This window comes from Poecilia formosa, unplaced genomic scaffold (assembly GCF_000485575.1).
Source record: "Poecilia formosa unplaced genomic scaffold, Poecilia_formosa-5.1.2 Scaffold133, whole genome shotgun sequence".
In the NCBI taxonomy this organism is placed as follows: Eukaryota; Metazoa; Chordata; class Actinopteri; order Cyprinodontiformes; family Poeciliidae; genus Poecilia; species Poecilia formosa.
The window spans coordinates 195,374-213,710 of record NW_006800072.1 but is presented as its reverse complement, the minus strand read 5'-3'; the positions used below and the strand labels follow the sequence as shown (position 1 = coordinate 213,710).

At 36.1% G+C, this 18,337-nt stretch overlaps 1 protein-coding gene across 2 annotated transcripts; it reads right to left on the bottom strand.

Annotated features, from left to right (window-relative positions):
* Positions 1-479: 479 nt before the first annotated feature.
* yipf5 (Yip1 domain family, member 5) lies at positions 480-5,006 on the bottom strand. Of its 2 annotated transcripts, none has more exons than XM_007562015.2 (6): positions 4,898-5,006; positions 3,926-4,045; positions 3,535-3,707; positions 2,217-2,362; positions 1,920-2,101; positions 480-1,740 (listed from the first exon to the last, which is right to left on the bottom strand). In XM_007562015.2, exons 2-6 carry the CDS (start codon positions 4,033-4,035, stop codon positions 1,578-1,580), a joined length of 774 nt encoding a protein of 257 aa, XP_007562077.1. In that variant the 5' UTR covers positions 4,036-4,045; positions 4,898-5,006; the 3' UTR covers positions 480-1,577. The 2 variants fall into 2 exon arrangements, with proteins under 2 accessions (XP_007562077.1, XP_007562078.1); XM_007562016.2 differs by having other exon boundaries at positions 3,926-4,042; positions 4,898-5,001.
* Positions 5,007-18,337: the final 13,331 nt, after the last annotated feature.

Here is an 18,337-nt window from a genome sequence, read left to right as displayed (position 1 = left end):
TTTTTGATTGCAAAACAGCTCAAACTTAATGAGAGTATGGAAGGAATTTGTAAATGTCAATTTTTAAGAGCAAGCTTAGTTTTCCACCAAACAATGCATCTTGCATGGTGGTCATAAAAGATAACTGTTAGGTCTTCTTAATGACTCTCTTCTTTCCACTCTCCCTTAAAGGTCAGATTTGTTTACCATTGAAACTGTTCCTGTCAACAGAATGTCTACCTGTGCTTCTCTGCAGCTCCTCCAGCATTACTGCTGACTTACTGGCTGCTTCTGATTAATGCTCAGCCCGTAACTTGTGTATCATATTACTTGTAATACATCCAATAAATATGTATTGCACTACTACAAGCAAAACAATAAATAAGATTAAATTTTGTAGTTTCAAAGTTAGAATTATGATAAAGTTTGACAAGTACTTTTGCAAAACCTTTCATTAAGTGCCACTTTAAATTTATAAGACAACAAAACAAAGGCATGGACAAAGCTTGTAAATGATTTATTTTGTTCGAGTAAGTTGCTTTTTACAAAAGGTGGTTGAGAATGTCTTCTGTCATGAAACAAAAGGGTCCACATCTTCAGTCCATTTATCCCCTCATTATTCTGTAATATGTGCAACTTCCACAAGAATGATGATCAAAGCATTATGTAATCACAAAAACTTTCAAAACCAACTTTAATGTGGATGAGCAGACATGTACAGAATACACAAAGCATACAAAGAGAAGAGTCTCTAAAATTAGAAAAGAACTGTAGACAGAAACAAGTATGTCAGGACAAAAGGGAGTTTCATCCAGACTACTTATTCTCAATAGTTAATCCTGTGCAAACTGTTGTTGTGTTTTTCTGAATGGCAATGACGCTCAAACGAATATCTTACGATCAAATAAAATAGGTCAGAAGATGCAGCATAGCTGATGTCTTTCTGATGAAGAAGACCCATGGCTCCATGGATTAAAAAGATTTGAGCAATAAAACATCCACTGAGGAAAAGCAGCATAAACAGCTGTGGACCAATGCAGACAGGAAGTGGACTGCTTCCCTTACAGTTGCTGTTTTAGATCCTGTGGGTGTTTGCCTGAAATAAACTTTTCTTTTCATACAAATCATAATTTATGGCATTTCTTACTGGATTTTTATAAAAACTGAGAATCTGTTCCCATGTGTGTAAATTGAATATACTTCCTGGATTTTCCATCGTTGACTTCATTCACGTCCTCAAAAAATCACTGGGTTGTATGATGCCATATAAGGGTAGAAAATGGTCCACAGCAGGTTGCTTTTCCATCAGATTTATTCAACAGTCCTCTTCTTTAAGATGCATGAAGGGAACAAGCTGCAGAGGATTCCTAGATGATACGAATCACTTGAGCCCTCATGGCTTCAGGTCGGAATGTGGCGAGAGGAGGCGGCTTTTACAAAGAAGAAAATCCTAGATGCCATTTAGACGAGGAGGCTCCAATTTTTCTGTAGCAACTGTGTAATTAGCCAATAATTACACTAATTACATTGACGCTAATTGGACTGAAAATACAGAAAGTGGGGAGCAGTTATTTTAAACTGTTGTGCAAAGATTTTTTTTAGAAGACAGAGATGAGTGCAAAGACCCCGTATAGCAAAGCACATGGATAAGCAACCAACGACTGCTGCCCATCCATAGCCAACGCTGATATGAAGATCTTTGAGGCAGAGAAACTGCACCAGCCGATAATTGTTGCTGTTAGTATAATCCCCATCATGCCCCTAGAGAGAGCAAGACAGCAGTAAGTTAGTCACCAATGCTTGAATAAACATTCACAAACCTGAACAACATGCAGTAGTTTTATTTTGAGCTAAAATCCATGACTGCTAATAATTCTGGTATTTTGGATAAATAAACCTGACCAGGTCGCCCATATTAGACAGTTTGACTGTGTACTTACTGTAATGAGAACACAACTCCAAAGCTGGAGAGGATGATCATAGGAAGGAGGCAGTATCCCAACACACTGGCCACGCAGCCGAAGGACACGCCCGTCATACTCATGAGGTTGAGGAGGCAGTACATGGCGAGGCAACCAATCGCACTGATGCCATACACGTAACCAAACTGAATCTTACCCGACTGTAATAGGGAAGTGGGGGGGAAAAAGTGCCAAACAGACAGAGAATATGGATTTATTGACTGAAGGCTACTCTGACTGTGAAGACTGAAGAATATAATTAAGTCCATTATTTACCAGGAGAAGAGTTGCCCCAAAGGCCAAACAAAAGACCATCGGACCAGCCAGGTCTGTCTCATTCATGATGCTCCCATCTGCTACTTTCAATGGATGGAGAACTGTGAGAGTCTTCTGCCAGATATGGTCAAAATTGATCCCTAATTCTGTAAACAAAAAGGAACAAAAACTCCTACATTAAGGATGTCTTGGTCAAGTATGATCAAACATATCTAATGCCAAAAATTACTGCATATGAATTCTCCATGGAATAACACCATGAAAGGATTAATATAACCAGTATTTGTGGAACATTATTTAGTTTCTGCACATTTTTTTCTGACATTTTACTTAGAATTTTATTAAAAAGCACTTATATACTTGTTTTCTAGAGAATTTGTAAGGTGCATTTCCTCTCGACATCTCAATTTAAAGATGTCATTGATCAATATTTGCCTGAACTTGATTTACAGCAGCCCAGTAATCTATTTAAGTTGTGACTGTAAAACTAAAACCTTAGTTTTAGTGATACAGTCACTAAAAAAAGTAGTAGAGTCAGATCTTTTAGAAAGCTAAAACCTTAGTTTTAATCAATTCTAATAAAAAAAATAAAGCTAATATCCACTCAAAATAATTAGTAATTAAGAAATGTCAGTGATCATGGTGAAGGTGTATGTAAGCCGTCATAATTTTAAAGTTTCAGAATAAAACTAATCAATATGTTTGGGAAACTCAATTTAGTTAAATTTTTTGGAGAACAAATGTGTGGTCAAGATAAAATGTGAAATTTAGTCACATAGTCACAAAAGATAATCTAAGGTTAGATTATTATTATATTAAAAATAATCTCAGCATTTTTATGATGAGAATGTCCTTCCCACTTTGATACTTGGGTACTGTAGAAAGAGTACCAAGAAACAACACATCGGTGTGAGAACATCTTTACGTATCAGCAAAAGGTCACATTAAGCACATAAGAAACAGGAAAACAAAACTTTAGGAAATACTTGTATTTGGTTGAACCAACCAAATACGTTGGTTCAACATATTTTTAAACGTTGAACCAACGTTTCCAAATACGTTGGTTCAACTTTGGTAGAATTTTAATTGTATAAAATGGTTATTCTGACTTTTTAATGCAACGTATTTGGAAACAGCTCCTCAGTTGTAGCTTTTAGTCCTGAATAACAAAGCACACCAATCTTAGCAATACCATTTTGGGCTTAGAATTCAATTGGTGCTTCTGTTCCAAATTTTTAAAAATGAATCAAAAGGGAATTCCAAAAAAATATATTTTATTTTTTTACTTTCTGTTAAGGTCAGGTTGTGGCTCACTTACCTTCTAACAGTGGCGGCTCGTCATCAAAGCTGTTACTGTACATGGACTGTGATGCATTTGGGGTGTAGGTATGTGTGGGCTGGAAGATCTGTCCTGTATACGGCTGCTGGGGTTGCATCATTCCTGGGGATGGGTAGCCCATCGGCTGCGAGTAATCATACTGACCGTACGGCCTGCGGACAATTTATTAACAATAAACAGAAGTTTGTGACGGAAATGATCAAAAAGGAGGTAGTTTGTGATCTTTAATTGGAGCTTAAAAACAAATAAAGGACTAAATGAATGCTGTAGACACGAGCTAGGCTGTTCAGGTAAGTTTCAACTTTCATGAGACTTCAGAAGCCAGAAAAATCACAACTGAAGAAAAAAGAAAGAAATTTGCTTCTCTTACTTGTTGTAAGGGTTTTCAGAGTTGCTGTAGCCATATCCACCCTGGTTTTGGTCGTCTACGCTGTAGCTCGACTGGTAGAAGTCAGTGTTGAAGTTATCAAACCCCGACATTCTTACTCTGCTAAAACCAGAGATAAAAATGGTTTTATTTACATTTAATATTGTGACACTATAATACCTACAATAACATTACAACATCAAGCTCACACACCTGTAATTGTTTGTTTCATAGAATTGCGTCAACAATATATTATCCTGGGATTATTTGAGAGTGAGGTTGTTTAAACCTGTCATTTTAAACACATTTCGTGCAACCCCCCCGCCATCAAAAAAAAAACAAAAACTATTATCCATTCAACACAATCAAGCTAGTGGATGAGCCAGCAAAATTAGGAGGGCAGCTATTGTGTTTTAAAAATGGGAACTTCTACAAATGACAAAAATACTTAGCAACCTTTAAATTTTATATCAATAAAAACACAAGGCAAAACACACACATACGTCTAGAAAGGATTTGATTTCAAGGTAAAGAAATAATGACAGCTTCCTTTTACAAAGAATGGACAAATGCATGTTTACGTGTATTTTGGTAACAACTACGTTGATTAGCTTAATTTAACAAACCGTTAGCATTCCCAAAATGCTAACCACGCTTCTTTAAACAGAATGAAAAACGCATCTAAAACACTTTCTTTCACAACACAGTACACAACAATATGCAATTAAGTACATAGAACAACAGACGACTTCAAAATGAAAGGAAAACATTAGAAAAACTGCAAACATAGCCTTTCATCTTTAGTAGGCTAATCTTCCCGTTTACTCTGTGGCTAGTTTGTTAGCTTCTGCTAACTCTAACAGATGCTGAAACATTTGTTAGAATCCGTACACGTAAAGCCAAAATCAACTTACGTTCCCTATTTAATTAAACAGACATAATTATGATATTAACAGCAATAACGATGATTCTTACTTGTGATGTCAGCTGGACAACACTTAGTTGAGCCCTGCCAACTCCACTGTGGTTGCTACGTGTCAGGAGAAAGACGGAAAGCCGTTAGGGACATAGCAAATTATTCGCTGAAGAAAAAGAGTTGCCTCCTGCTGGCATATTTTGGTATTTCAACTGTGTTAAAAGTCAGGATGAGACTAAAGAGCCTTAGGTTTTGTTAGTATGTGATGAATGCATACTAACAGACACAATAAGGATTGCGGAAGACGGAGAATGGATACATAGACTAATATTAAGCTTTCCAGCAACAAACTATCCAACTGGGTTTATCATGAAACTATAGATTTGTGATACAGCACCCCATGCCCACTATTAAAGATGATGGAAGATCTATGATGGTGTTAGATTGTTTATTCTTCTTCTAAGGCAGTGAGAGAATAGTTAGAGTAAATTGTGTAATTTTTGAAATAGCAGAAGTTTTTGTATGGAATTGATGTGAATTATATTAAAAAAATCAAATGGATTACCTTTTGCAGCATAATGACCCAACACACATATATATAAATTATTCCAGACGTAATATTTTTTAAAACAACAGTGGTCACCCTGGAACCTTGTGAAATGTCATAGAAGTCATATCCTATTGTCAAAATTAGATTTTACACAAAGCATTGAAAACAACGCTGGTGATATAAGGGAAAAAGTATTTTTTAAATGTGATGTTCCCTCATGCATATTAAAAGTTAGAGTTTAAGTCTTTTTTTACAGCTGGATTATGCTGCTTTGAAAAAACATATTTTTTTTAGGTGTCCTTTAATGCATCTTTACCAGGGTCCAATAAATGTGGCCATCATTCTGCAAGCTCTTGACTGAAGATGAAAGTTTGCTGCAACTGACCAAAAATATATTGCATTAAATTTTAAATTCAAGCACCAACAATCACTAAAAGATCAGAGAAAAACCTTTCCTTTGAAAAAGGGTAATATTTTTTTTATAGTATAATGAAACGCACTAAAAAGAGACTATAGAAATACATCCCATACAATATCTGTGCTTTAATAAATAGTAATAAAAAAATAAAATTAAAAAAATAAAATAAACAGTTTCTGCTTTGTCCCCTATGACACCACATCAGCTGATTGACATATAGCTAGAGAAACCACAGGTCTAACAACTGTAAATAGATACACAGGGTAGATGATAACAACAATAATGCAAGAGGACATGTACTGGTCTCCTGGAAAGAACAAAGGTACTCTCTTTCAACAGGAAGCAGGGGAGGAGATCAATCACCCGGCATGAGCAAGAGAACTGCACCACTTCCATAATGCAGGCGGATACTGGCTCTTTGATGATGTGCATTATGCAAAATAATGGGGCTCATGACCTATGCTAAGAGGAAGGTGGGACTGCAGGAAATGAGAATAACAGATGTCATTTTGAACTGTGAGATGGGAAATAGGGAAACGTGAGTGAAAGACACAAATATAAGGACTCATTTCATTGCTTTTGAAGGGCAAGAGAATAAAGAGAGAAAAGTAAACAAGAAAAAACAGATTAATTTTGGTGACAGTTCACATTAGCAGCAGACCTTCAAGATATCTGTAACACCCACTGACTGGATCTCTTACCCAGAACTTATTAAATTTAAATATTTCCTGTCTCAGAGGTGAAACAGCCACACTCTCAGCCATCATGACAGAAAAATACATTAGACATAAATTAATTTCAACGGTGTGGAAGGGAAATAAATTATACAGCGATTGCTCTGTCCTGGCCTCAAGACACAGAGAATTTCTTTCAAAATGACGGGTGGGAAAATAACACATTCAGAAAGAGTACCCACTTTTCACCTGAGACATATTGAGTTTGTTCAAAATGTGTATTCATTTTCTGTTTAGGGGAAATGATACACAGCACTCAGCTTTTTTAAAAGTTGGATGATCAAAAACTAATTGGCTGGTTTCTGAATCGTCTTGGAAAAAACAAATATGTTTATGCAATGATTAACTACCGTATTGCTTTAAAGATAAAAGTATTTTTTGCACATTGCAACTGTTATAAAAAGAGTTATAAGCTGCTTTGGAAAAACAATCAAATTAAAAGACCCATCATTCACTGTCTTATGCCAAGATGAGGTTAACATCTCAACATGTGCAAGTAAAACTGTAAAACCGGCACTTTTTGAATGGTTTAATAATGGTTTCCATTTCAGACTGTTTGGTGTTAACCTTGATGAATCTATTTTAGAGATTCTTCTACATAAGAACTGATTTAATTATATTAATGAGTTTTTTGACAATGCTTCTGAAAATTCAATTTCTAAATTTATTTGAACTAATTCAACATTTTATCTACAGCAACATTATGACTTTAGTTACTAATTCTTCTCATTTCTACAGAGCAACCAGTCTATCTATGCACCTTCTGCTCCATTTCGCAATCACTCATAAAAATACCTGAACTATCCAATTCAACTAGCGAAAAACTCCAGTAACTCCTGAAAAATAAAGATGTGGTCCATTTTTCCACAACCAGGAAGAAAGCCACACTCTTCTTGACTCCACCGTTTGATCATTGATCAGAACCATCATTTAAATACCCTGCAGAAGGTACATCAGTACCAAAAAACCAAAGACATCTGTAAGACTCTCAACTGGATCAACAAATGGATCCTTTAACAAAATTGCTTTGACACATGAAACAAAAATACTTAACTGAAAGAGTCTGTGACTAATCAGGAATTGAAATGGGTCATTTTCCATTCATTGCTTTCCATCATATTTAGACTCTTAATCACTCTGGTTTATGAAGAACATGTCTTTCTACCTAATCCACTTAATTAAAGAAAATTAAAACGTGCCTGAAAGGGTAATTGAATTTAGGGCAGTGTTTTGCCACATACTGTCATAATTGCCTTCTTTAATATAACCTCTGCTGTAATCCTGCTGTCGCTGTCTGGGTGAATGAGAGGATTAAAAGCAGTGAATTTGGTCTGTTAAAGTAAACCCTCGTTGACAGCCACCTACCGTCTCCTCCATCAGGATTTCTCTCACTGCCCCCACTTAAGGAGACAGGAACATCAAGATTCCTGCTTTGTTGCAAAAATACAGAAAGTAACAGGCAGCTTAATAAAATAAATGTGAGTGAACTTTATGTAAGTGATACTTGTAGGTTTGTTTATAGCTGAATTAATTGGGCACATATTTTTAAAACCTTTATCAGATTAACCTCTCTGATAAATCGTCATCAAATTCAATTTCCACCCTCCATAATGAGCACATCACAAATTAGAAGATGTCTGGTATGGATAAGAGGACAGACTTTTTAAATGATTTACGAATACATTTTTTTTTCTACATTGCAAGTATGGGAAGAATCTCTTTTTATTTTCTAGTATCTCTTTGTTACTTTCTGTTTGTGTCTTTTTTATAATGTCTGAATGGTGACTTGGCAGGAATACTTTGGCTGTGCCTCCTGGTATGAGTCTATTCCATTCTGTTGAAGTCTCCTTTATCAAAAGCAGATATGAATGGCTTACACAAAGCTCTGAAAATAACGCTAATTTTTTATGGCAACATGAGATACCGATCCATGGAAGCAGTCAACAAGGCAATATGACTCCGGTATCTATGAACTGATAGCATACAGTTTATATCTGACCAATCTTCTCCTTTCCACACACAGTGATCAATATGATGAGCAGCTTTTTAAAAGCCTTTTTCTTTTGTGTAAATGTTCCACATAAGCTATTCCAGTGAACCACAATTGCAAATATATTGCAATGTTGCCTACTATGTATTGCTTCTGTAGTGACTTTTATTTGTTGCTACTCAGCTGTGTGAACTCAGAGAAGTGTTTTCTTCTATTAATTATCCTACTGTCTTCTCATTTGGATGAGAACCCCTTTTATTTTATTTTAAAATTATCTTAAGTTGAACTGATTGCCTTTGCACAAATGCTGATATTGTGTGAGACATCTAAAAGATAATCAAAGGTAAAATATTTCTGTCATATGAAGGGAAATGATAGAAACCGTCCAGTCATCCACTTGCCAAAAATGAAATACAATCTATGAAAAAGAATCATAACACAAAGAAATGGCTACTACAGTTGTGAAGCCATATTTAGTAGGTTTTTATTTTTTAAGGATTATGCACTTAGTCACTGACATTAGTAATCATTTCAGAGCTGATGGACAGTTGTGATAGAAATGAAGGAGAATAGGGAGTGAGAATTTCTATAAGTGAAAAACTAAAAAGTATATCACTAACAAAACATAGCAAACTAACACATGAGACTAAATATTTTCTGGTGAGATGTTGATACACAATTTCTCAGTTTGTGACTCAGCCACACAAACAACACAGTTCAACTGCAATATTTGTCAGTTGATCCTTAACTGTCACTAAAAAAACAAACAAACTTACTCAACTTTTTGCAGATGGACTGTTCTGGATTTTGTAATGCTTTGGTTCTGACTTGTCTCTGTTTGGCATCAGGGACAGCTGTAGCCAACCCACCAGTGTCCCACATGTCAAAACAGATTCAGAAACTTCTAAAATAAGTCTCTTATCACAAAATGTTACACCACTCTCCCGCTTCCCATTCTTCCTGGGCTGCTGGAAGGTTTTATTGTTTCCTTAATTTTTCTCACCAAGTGAAGAAAGAGATCCCATTTTCTGTGACATGTGTCACACGGATTAAAATTTCAGCAAAGGTTTGTCAAGCTTTGTCAAGTCCAACATTATTCAATTTAGGTAAAAATAGGCCTCAGTGATGAGACTCACATCAGTGTGTTTGACTGCTAGCAGGGCACAGTGCCTTGGAAAGGTATTTGTCTTTTTGGGATTTGTTCTTTACTTGTATTTGAATGTTTCAGATCGTCAATCAAACTTTACAATCAGAAAAAGACAAGGGAAGTAAATAAAAAATAAATTTTCTAATTATTATTTCAGTTATTAAAGATAAAAAGCACTCCAAGCAAACTTGAACAATGACAAAAAGTAATTGCCCCTTTGAATTATCTTTGAGTTCAGTGGTGAACCTTTCCCGGAGTAGCCAGGAGTAGGAGGTTGATGTGATGTGATGAAGGCAGACTAAAGAGTAAAAGCTTCTTAAAGAGACAGAGGCCAGTTTCAAGGCCTGTAATTGTGAAGTCAAACTTCATTTAAGTTATGTTTGATAATATATACTGTATACAGCATTTTTGTAGCAACTCAAGTAGCTCCTTGGTTGTGCTACAAAATGACACTTTGTGTCTAGAAAATGCATAGCACCACCAAATATTTTTACAGTGCATACTAATAAATGTGAAGGGTGATGCATATTTTTAGAACATCTATGGAGGGTTCTACCTCTGAGTTTACACACAGACACGCATCCACACGCACACACACCTACACACACACACACACACACACACACACACGCACACACACGCACACACACACACACCTGAAATCTAAACATTGTCATGTTTGTTTTTTCATTCAGTTGCATCTGTCAACATCTGCAAAATGTGTACTTCCTGTCAACTGAGGTTCTTGGTGTGCAGTAATTTCCCAATGGATGCTCAGTTTTCCTGAGGAAATCGGTGATGGCAGGAGTGAACAGAGGCCTGCTGCATGTTCAGTTTTACATCGTCTACTCACCAACTGTCACATTCTCTTTCTCACTCTGCTAGATGCCGCATACTCAGAGGAAGGCAACTACAGTGAAAATGAAAAGTCATACCCTTTTTGAAAGGTCAGGCTTCTGGGTTGTAAAACATCAAGCCAAGAAAAATACTTTCAAGACTGTTTCCACAATTAAGATGCAATTTGTTCTATTCAAATCTATTGTCTTTGTGGGATTTTCTTAACATTTGTATCTTTTAGCTATGGGATACAAATATAGGCTCTCATTGTATAAAACTATCAGCTGCTATTAGCTACAGAAAAAGCTATGGTATAATAAATAACTCATGTGTTGAGGTGGAGTTTGACCTAAAAACAGATTGGTAGATGGCACTCTGATAAGAACAGAGATTAGTTGAAGAACAACTCTAGAAAAAAGATGGAACAACATGAGTGATGCAGCAAAGGGAAGACTTGGCAGCAGGTGGATCTGACAAGGCGTAACTAAAATTGGCAAGCTCAGAAATGCAGGGGAGGTGATTAGTGAAACCAGTGCTTAGGTCACTCTAATCGGCAGAATGCAATGAAGCTACAAGGGGAGCAAACTCTGAATGAAACTGACTGATGACAGAAGTTTGGAGCCAATACAAGGAAACATGAGGGTAAAACTGATAAATGTGGAATAACAACTCCAACTTAACACCAATGAACAGACCTAAAACAGAGGTAAATATCAAAAGCACATGTATAACTCAAAATAAATACCTGGCATATGGGACAGACAAAACCAAACTCAAAGTCAATTGAATCACAGTATACATACACAATAACATATCATTACTGTCATAAGAGTAATGCCTTAGGAGCTGCAGGTTTTGTTCTGAATGTGAAAACAATACTTTGAATTCTGTCATAATTGATGGGCAAACGGCAAAGATAGAAGCCCTCTATTTGAAAGAATGGATTCAGGCCTGGCTAAACTCTCCCATGACCTTGTGGGAAAATGTGTTACGGTCTAAGGCAGCCAAACAGATCTTTTGGCTTCAATTCCAAAGGGTGAATTTGGCACAAAAAAAGTACACTTCACATTACCAAAAGAACACCATACCCACAGGGAAACATGGCTTCTATTCATCACAATCCAATGGATCTGGAGAGCTTTGGCAAGAGAGAGCAGGCAAATATTACCAAGTCAGAATGTTGTGATAAACTCCTACTCCTATGAATGTTGAGTCTGAATCAAAAGGTAGTTTAACAACATATTCGTTTGAGGTTGTGCAAACTCATGCAACCAGCTTCATTTTGTTTTTATTTTTCACATATTTCTCACAAACAAATTTGTGTGTGTTGAGTTGAGGCAGAACAAAGATTGGAAACTATAATGGTTTCATTTCTTACATCACAAAAACTTAACATTTTAACAGGAATGTGTAAACCTTTAAGACACTCTGGTTTTTCACCACTTATTTTTTCCTACTCTGCATTGTAAATATGTCTGAAAGTCTTAAAGCAGGTGGATTAATGCAATATGTTTAGTTACACACAACGCTCAAAAATATAGTATATTGAACATCTTTTCAGAATTTGCCAAATAGATTTTACTGGTATTGGATGAAAAGTAAAACTGGATGTTATGCCTTTAAAATGGCTTTACAGTTTAAAATACTTCTAGAGATTTGGTTCCATCAAGTGATTTGTCACACTGAGGACCTGCGGAAACTATTCTTTAATCCCAAGAGTCTGTGAGAACTCCACAGGAAAACCTGGCAAGAAAGAGATATGTTGTACTGTGACAAGGACACACTCCTACACACGGACAGAATCTGCACACTGCAGGAAAGCTGACTGTGAAAGTAAACGAGCACGGCTATCTGCTCCTTTGCAGAGTTCCCTTGTGAACCATAAGCCGAGGCCGAGGGGCCGAGGGAGAGTGGCTGCTTAGCAACATCTAGTCTACATGATTCTCCATGTCAACAGGGTGAGCATCCCTTTAGGCTCCATGATCTCTGCTTGGGTCTGCACCACAGACACAAATACTTTGAGAAATAGAAGTCCACCGACAACAAAGAAAGTTTATTTGTCAAGCTCGTGGAACAATAATGGTTGGATATGGGGGATGAGGAGGAATTTAAAAAACTTTAATAAATCAAATATATCTCTATTTAAATGAATAACATTTTAAAATGTAATTTTATCATCATAGCTAAACATTGGTTTAACATATGTTTCTACCAGTTTTGCACCTGGTAGAAAAATTTTTGGTTTTACATGATATCTCAAATTAGGTCCAATTAGATGTTTTGAATCTGAATATCAATCACCAAGTCTTGCCACATTGCTGTCTAGATGAGTTCTGGTCTTTGACTGGACCAGAACTCACGTTCAGAGTTACAACTGACCTCTAGTCTGCTTCTCTGATAAGTCCTCTCTTTGCTAATGACCAGTTACTGGCCAGATTTAGGTTAAATTATCTAAAGTTGGACTATATATGCTCATCTAGCATGCTTTTCTTGTTGTAAATTTTTTTTATTATCTTTCCACTTCACTTTTACTTAGTAGATTTTCTTGATTTGTCACATTAAATACCAGTAGGTTACATGGAACTGTTGCTGTCGTGACAAAAAGGCACTGGATATATCATTTGCAAGAGTTCATCATTCAGAATCTGAGTATGTTGAACTTGGCTTGGATCCGGTTCCATCCTGGGTGTTATGTACATCTCATCGCAGCTCATCTGCGTCTCTGCATAAAACAATGAATCAGGACTGGCACACAGTCTGAATCACTGGATGCTTCCTTTTTTTTACACGAAGAAATGAATAATAATTTCTTCCTTCTCTCCGGAGCTATCACATCCTGCCATCCTTTCACAACACCCACAACTTCATTGTGGCCAACTGCTCTCCGAGTGCCACATGGTGCAAACTGAATCAATCTCCCACTATTGTAAGGCTGAAGCAAGATGTTGCCTTTAAGTTTGACATCCACAATCATGATTTTGCTCTTGTTTGTATATAGCAGACATAGATAATGCCTTCCATTAGAAACATTAGTAATTGGTCAAAACCTGTTGTGCAAAAAATTCTAAAAATCAACACATTACTTCTCAGAACATTTTTAGGTAACAGGTATCTTGTCTATTGGTTAAATAGACTAATATTATTCAGTCAATAATCAATTGGTTAAATTATCCTTAAGATCAATGTAAAGTATAATTTTGTGCATTTGTGGATCAGGCACATTTGGCATTTTCTGTGTAAGTGAAAGTCAGTTTATAAATCAATTTGCTGGAAAAAAAAAATGCATCCAGTACATGGACCATCAGTCAGTATAAAGCCTTCACAATAAAACAGTTCTTAAAGTTGGAATTGTCTAGCTGTAAATGTAATTAGAATTTCTTGGGAACTCATGCAAATCCATGTCTTCATTCTTCATCCAGTCTGACTGAACCTGACCTATTAAAGTCAGGTGTAACAGCAACAAGAAATGTCTTTTCAAGGTATTAAGTAATAAAGCTATACGTACTTGCTAGACTTTTAAGATTGTGTCAATCTTTCATTTAAAAAAGGCCTGATAAAATATGTTGACTGCATTGGTTGTCTGACCACATTTTATTGGCTGGAATAACAAATTATGTCCAATCTCCATAATCAAGTATGCAAACATCCTTGCACTGCATCGTATGAACTACAACTAAGGTAGTTTAATCCAAAGTAGATTTGAAATCACTGTTTACTCCCACCTTTAACTGCAGTGGGTCAGTTAGTGAGGTAACAGCTGCTGCAGCCAAGAAAAGAGTTCAGATTTTTAACTTTTCTGCCCCAAGTGCTGTGTTTGAGCAGAAAAGCTTTCCACTTATTGTGCCTTTGGTCAACCTGCTCTGCTCCGGCTGCCAAAACTCCTGCAATGTTCGGACCTGCAGTTAAATAAACTTGTCTCGTGGGAGAACAGTGTAGAGAAAACTGCAGAGGCTTGTGCAGGAACTGGATAAAGAGAGGTAAAGAGTGTCACAAGAAAACAAACTGAAATTTCTTCCTGAACAAATAAAAATACTGAGACAAGTTCACTTAATTGCTCTGTTGTAAACATTACACAGCTATGAAAACGGAGGAATGTGTCTTAATTTCACAGCATCTTGGGCCAGTTTAGGCTCTGCTCTCTGGAAGAACATGTTTGTCCTTTTAACTGTTAAATCTCCATGTGCATATTTGTTGATTATTTTGTGCATCTAAAACTATCTGTTCTCTTAGATGTGATCAGCTAAAAATAGTTTATTTGATGAAGAAAAAGAAATCTGGGGCACTTGGGTTTGTTACTGATTCCCACGACGACTTCGTGGAGTTTACGTTTGAAGATCAATGCTGCATGGAGCAAACATGCCATAATGAAGTTTGTTCACGTATCGCTACCAAAAAGCTGAAAAGCCTGGTGAATTTGAACAGCAGTCACCTCCCCTCACTGCTGCTTTATGATTCAAAGAGAATTTTTTTGGCAGTAATAAATAAGTAAATATAGAATTGTGGTTGAAAATAGTTTTCCTTTTTTAAAAGGAATGGCAATGTTTCATTTTTAGCAGCACTCTGATCATGGTTGCAGGTTCAGCAGGGAGTGAAGACATTTTTCCTCAGAGGTGGGTTCCTCCTTTTCTTTTAGACAGTTCAAATTATTTATCCAGCTGCATTTTTACATAGTGTGTTTGTATCAGTATTCAAGCCTTTGTCCCAAGTTACACACATATAGAATCAGTCAGAGGAAAGCATGGCCTACCTCTCAATGGACAATTTAAAAAATAATAATAATAATTTGAGTGTATTTATTCAGTCACAACATATGTAAAAAAAATATAAAAAAATAGAATAATGGTTTTTCAATCCTTTTCTTTTTTAAGGATTTTCGGCTCTAGTGGTCTTTATTTGACAGTGAATTGCCTGGAAGGTGGGTCTTTGGAATGAGGGAAGACATTTGGCAAAGGTTAACGGGCTGGGAAGTGACATTAAGTCAAGAAAGAGCATCAAGAAAACAGCTACTCACCCAAACATCTTTGATGAGAGCAAAACACCTGAGATGAAAATAGACAAGGGCCCAAGTTTATCTGGCCTTCTTTCACATTCAGATGGCTAAGAGAGAGAAAAATTATTTTTTATAGCAATAGATATCTATTGCTATCTATTTGCTATTGTTCATAGATAGAAAAGTCTGGGGCTGGGACATTAAACAAATTATTATTTTTTAACAAAAAATTGTTTAATGTATTCCTACACACCTTTAGCAGAAGAGCTTATAACTGTGAATTATGAAAGTGACATATCTTTCTACTTTCTTTTAGAAATTAAGTTCAAAATGACTTTTTCACAAATATTGACATTTATTTTGTACAACTAAATAAAAATGGAGCGATAACCCAGTTGCATAAGTGTGTACACCCTTTGGCTATACGTTTGTGGAAATATGTTTCAACTCGGTTTCACATTCAGAATTTTTTGCTAGTCAAAGCACCACATATATTGACTTTGCTCACTGCAGTTTGCAGAGGCTTTTTGGATCTTTGAACTTATGAAGACACTTCCTGACCTCCGCTCTCTTCAGGTGACCCCTCAGATTTGGACTTTAGCAAGGCTGTTACAAAACTTTTGTATTATGCATATAACAGCTTTTTATGTTTGTAAAAGTTTGCAGAATTGAACAACTCCAACTATGAATAGTTATTTCTATAATCAACATGTACTGCTCCTGGTTTCTTTAATAATGGCGTTCTTAGTGTTCCCCAATTACACAACCTAAAAAATTTGCATAATGTCTTTCTAATGGTTAATGCAGTGCCTCTTAGGTGAAAAAGGAGAGCTGCTTTCGTTTGTTTTGCACGTCCAGCTTTTTCTGAATGAGAGCAGACTTTCAGGAGCGGTATGGACAAACAACTTATCTACCATCAAGCTTTTAACTCATAGACTGTTTACAACTAACATCATTTCTATTCTCAGGCAATGCAAATGTTCATTATCTGGACCTGAGAAATGAATGAATAAATAAATAATCATCCCTTTCTGAGAGCACAGGGAGTCACTTTAGTAAATACCGCCCCTCTCCCATAGAAGGGGATTTATGCATTGAATGTCCGCTTGCTGTACTTGTAGATTTCTCATCGCCTGGCATCATTCAGTGAGCGCCGGTAATGAGAGATGGAAGTGGGAGAAGTATGCTGTTTATTTCAACCATCTGTGACTGGACTGAAAATTCCCTTTAATAGATTTTTTTGTGCAAAGCACAGGAAGAAAGTGACTGTGCTCGCAAGCAGATCTGTGTCAAGGAAGAGAAGCACCCATGAATTAATTGTAAGAGCAATAAGTCGATTTCTTTTTCAAGTGAAAAATTAAAAATATCTCTGATATGGTGGTGGGCCTCATGGAAAAATAATAAATTATGAATGTCACTGCTGTGCTTGGGGACTGAATATTTTATCATACATTTTGTAGGAGCGAATGCAAAACTGATTAAACAAATTTTGAGATGTAAAAAAAAAATGTCAGAGGGAAACTGTAGTGGGTGTGATCGCCTGTGAATGAGGTTTTACCAAGAAGTTTGGAGATACAGTGCATTGAAAGAAGTTTTCATGTCCTTTGAACTTTTTCACATTTCTTCACATCACAATCACAAACGTCCCTTATTTGTTTGGGACCTCATGAGATAGACCAACTCAAAGTAGAAAATAACTGTAAAGTAGAAGAAAAGCCATATGTGGTTCTGAAAATGTCTTTTTACAGAATCTGGCTCAGGAAAAGTCTGATCTGGAAACTGCTGTTCACTCCTGCTGCCTGTCTAATCTGACTTCATTTGAGCTAGGTGGGTGAACAAAGTAATCACTCAAGGAGGCTAGCTTCAAATATCCAATACTATATTATTATAAAAAAGATAATATATTATTTCCTTTCATTTCTCAATGATGTGCTGCTTTCTGTTAAAGGGGTAGAAATTCTTTTGCAAGGCAGTATTTTCACTATTTCACTGTATGTCTGTATAATTTATCATGCATCAAACAATAATGCTCTGTTGTCTTTGTGGTTGTCATTTTATAGTATCAAATATTTTGGAAGAGAGAGGAAGAAACAGGTTTAACTCCTAACAGATGGTCAGTCATCTGTTCTTTAAATAGTAGCATAGCAGGGAGCCTGTAATATGCATATGTATTTAAGATGAAGCTGCCAACGTGGCCTAATTCTGGGTGACCGCTCAGGTCCCAGCGTGGCACACCTCTCCAGCATCTCTCTCTGCCTCTGTGTCTCATTTTCATTTTAATGTGTTTGATCTTGATGACTTGTTGTATTGTCTTCTCTCTTTTCCATTTTTTCCCCATCTGATTAATTGATTTAGGGAGATAAAACGTAAATTATGCAATATTTAATGATGAATGAGTATACATTCTTCTGGGTTTTAGTTACCTGACAGCTATGCTGAAAATAGATTTAAAATATAATTAATTTACCATGCTGTCTTGATGGATGTAAGCTGACATTTTGTTTTTCTTGCCATATAATTGTACTTCCTGAACAAATGATTACAGATTGAACTTATGTTAATGCTACTTTAAAAATGCAGCAAAATAAATCACTTTCATGTTGAATATCGCAACATTGAAGTTACAATATGCACGAATATTAATAGGACTTATCTTAGAGTCCAATGAAATCTAATCTGATAATTCTATTGCACATCATTTAAATTCAGCATTTATTACCATAGCATTTAATCTATTTTTGTCGAATCTACATGAACTTGTTTTCATTAAATGACGAGTTAATATTGTTCAGAATAGTCAGTTAAAAGCCATTTTGAAAACCACTGTATGCTT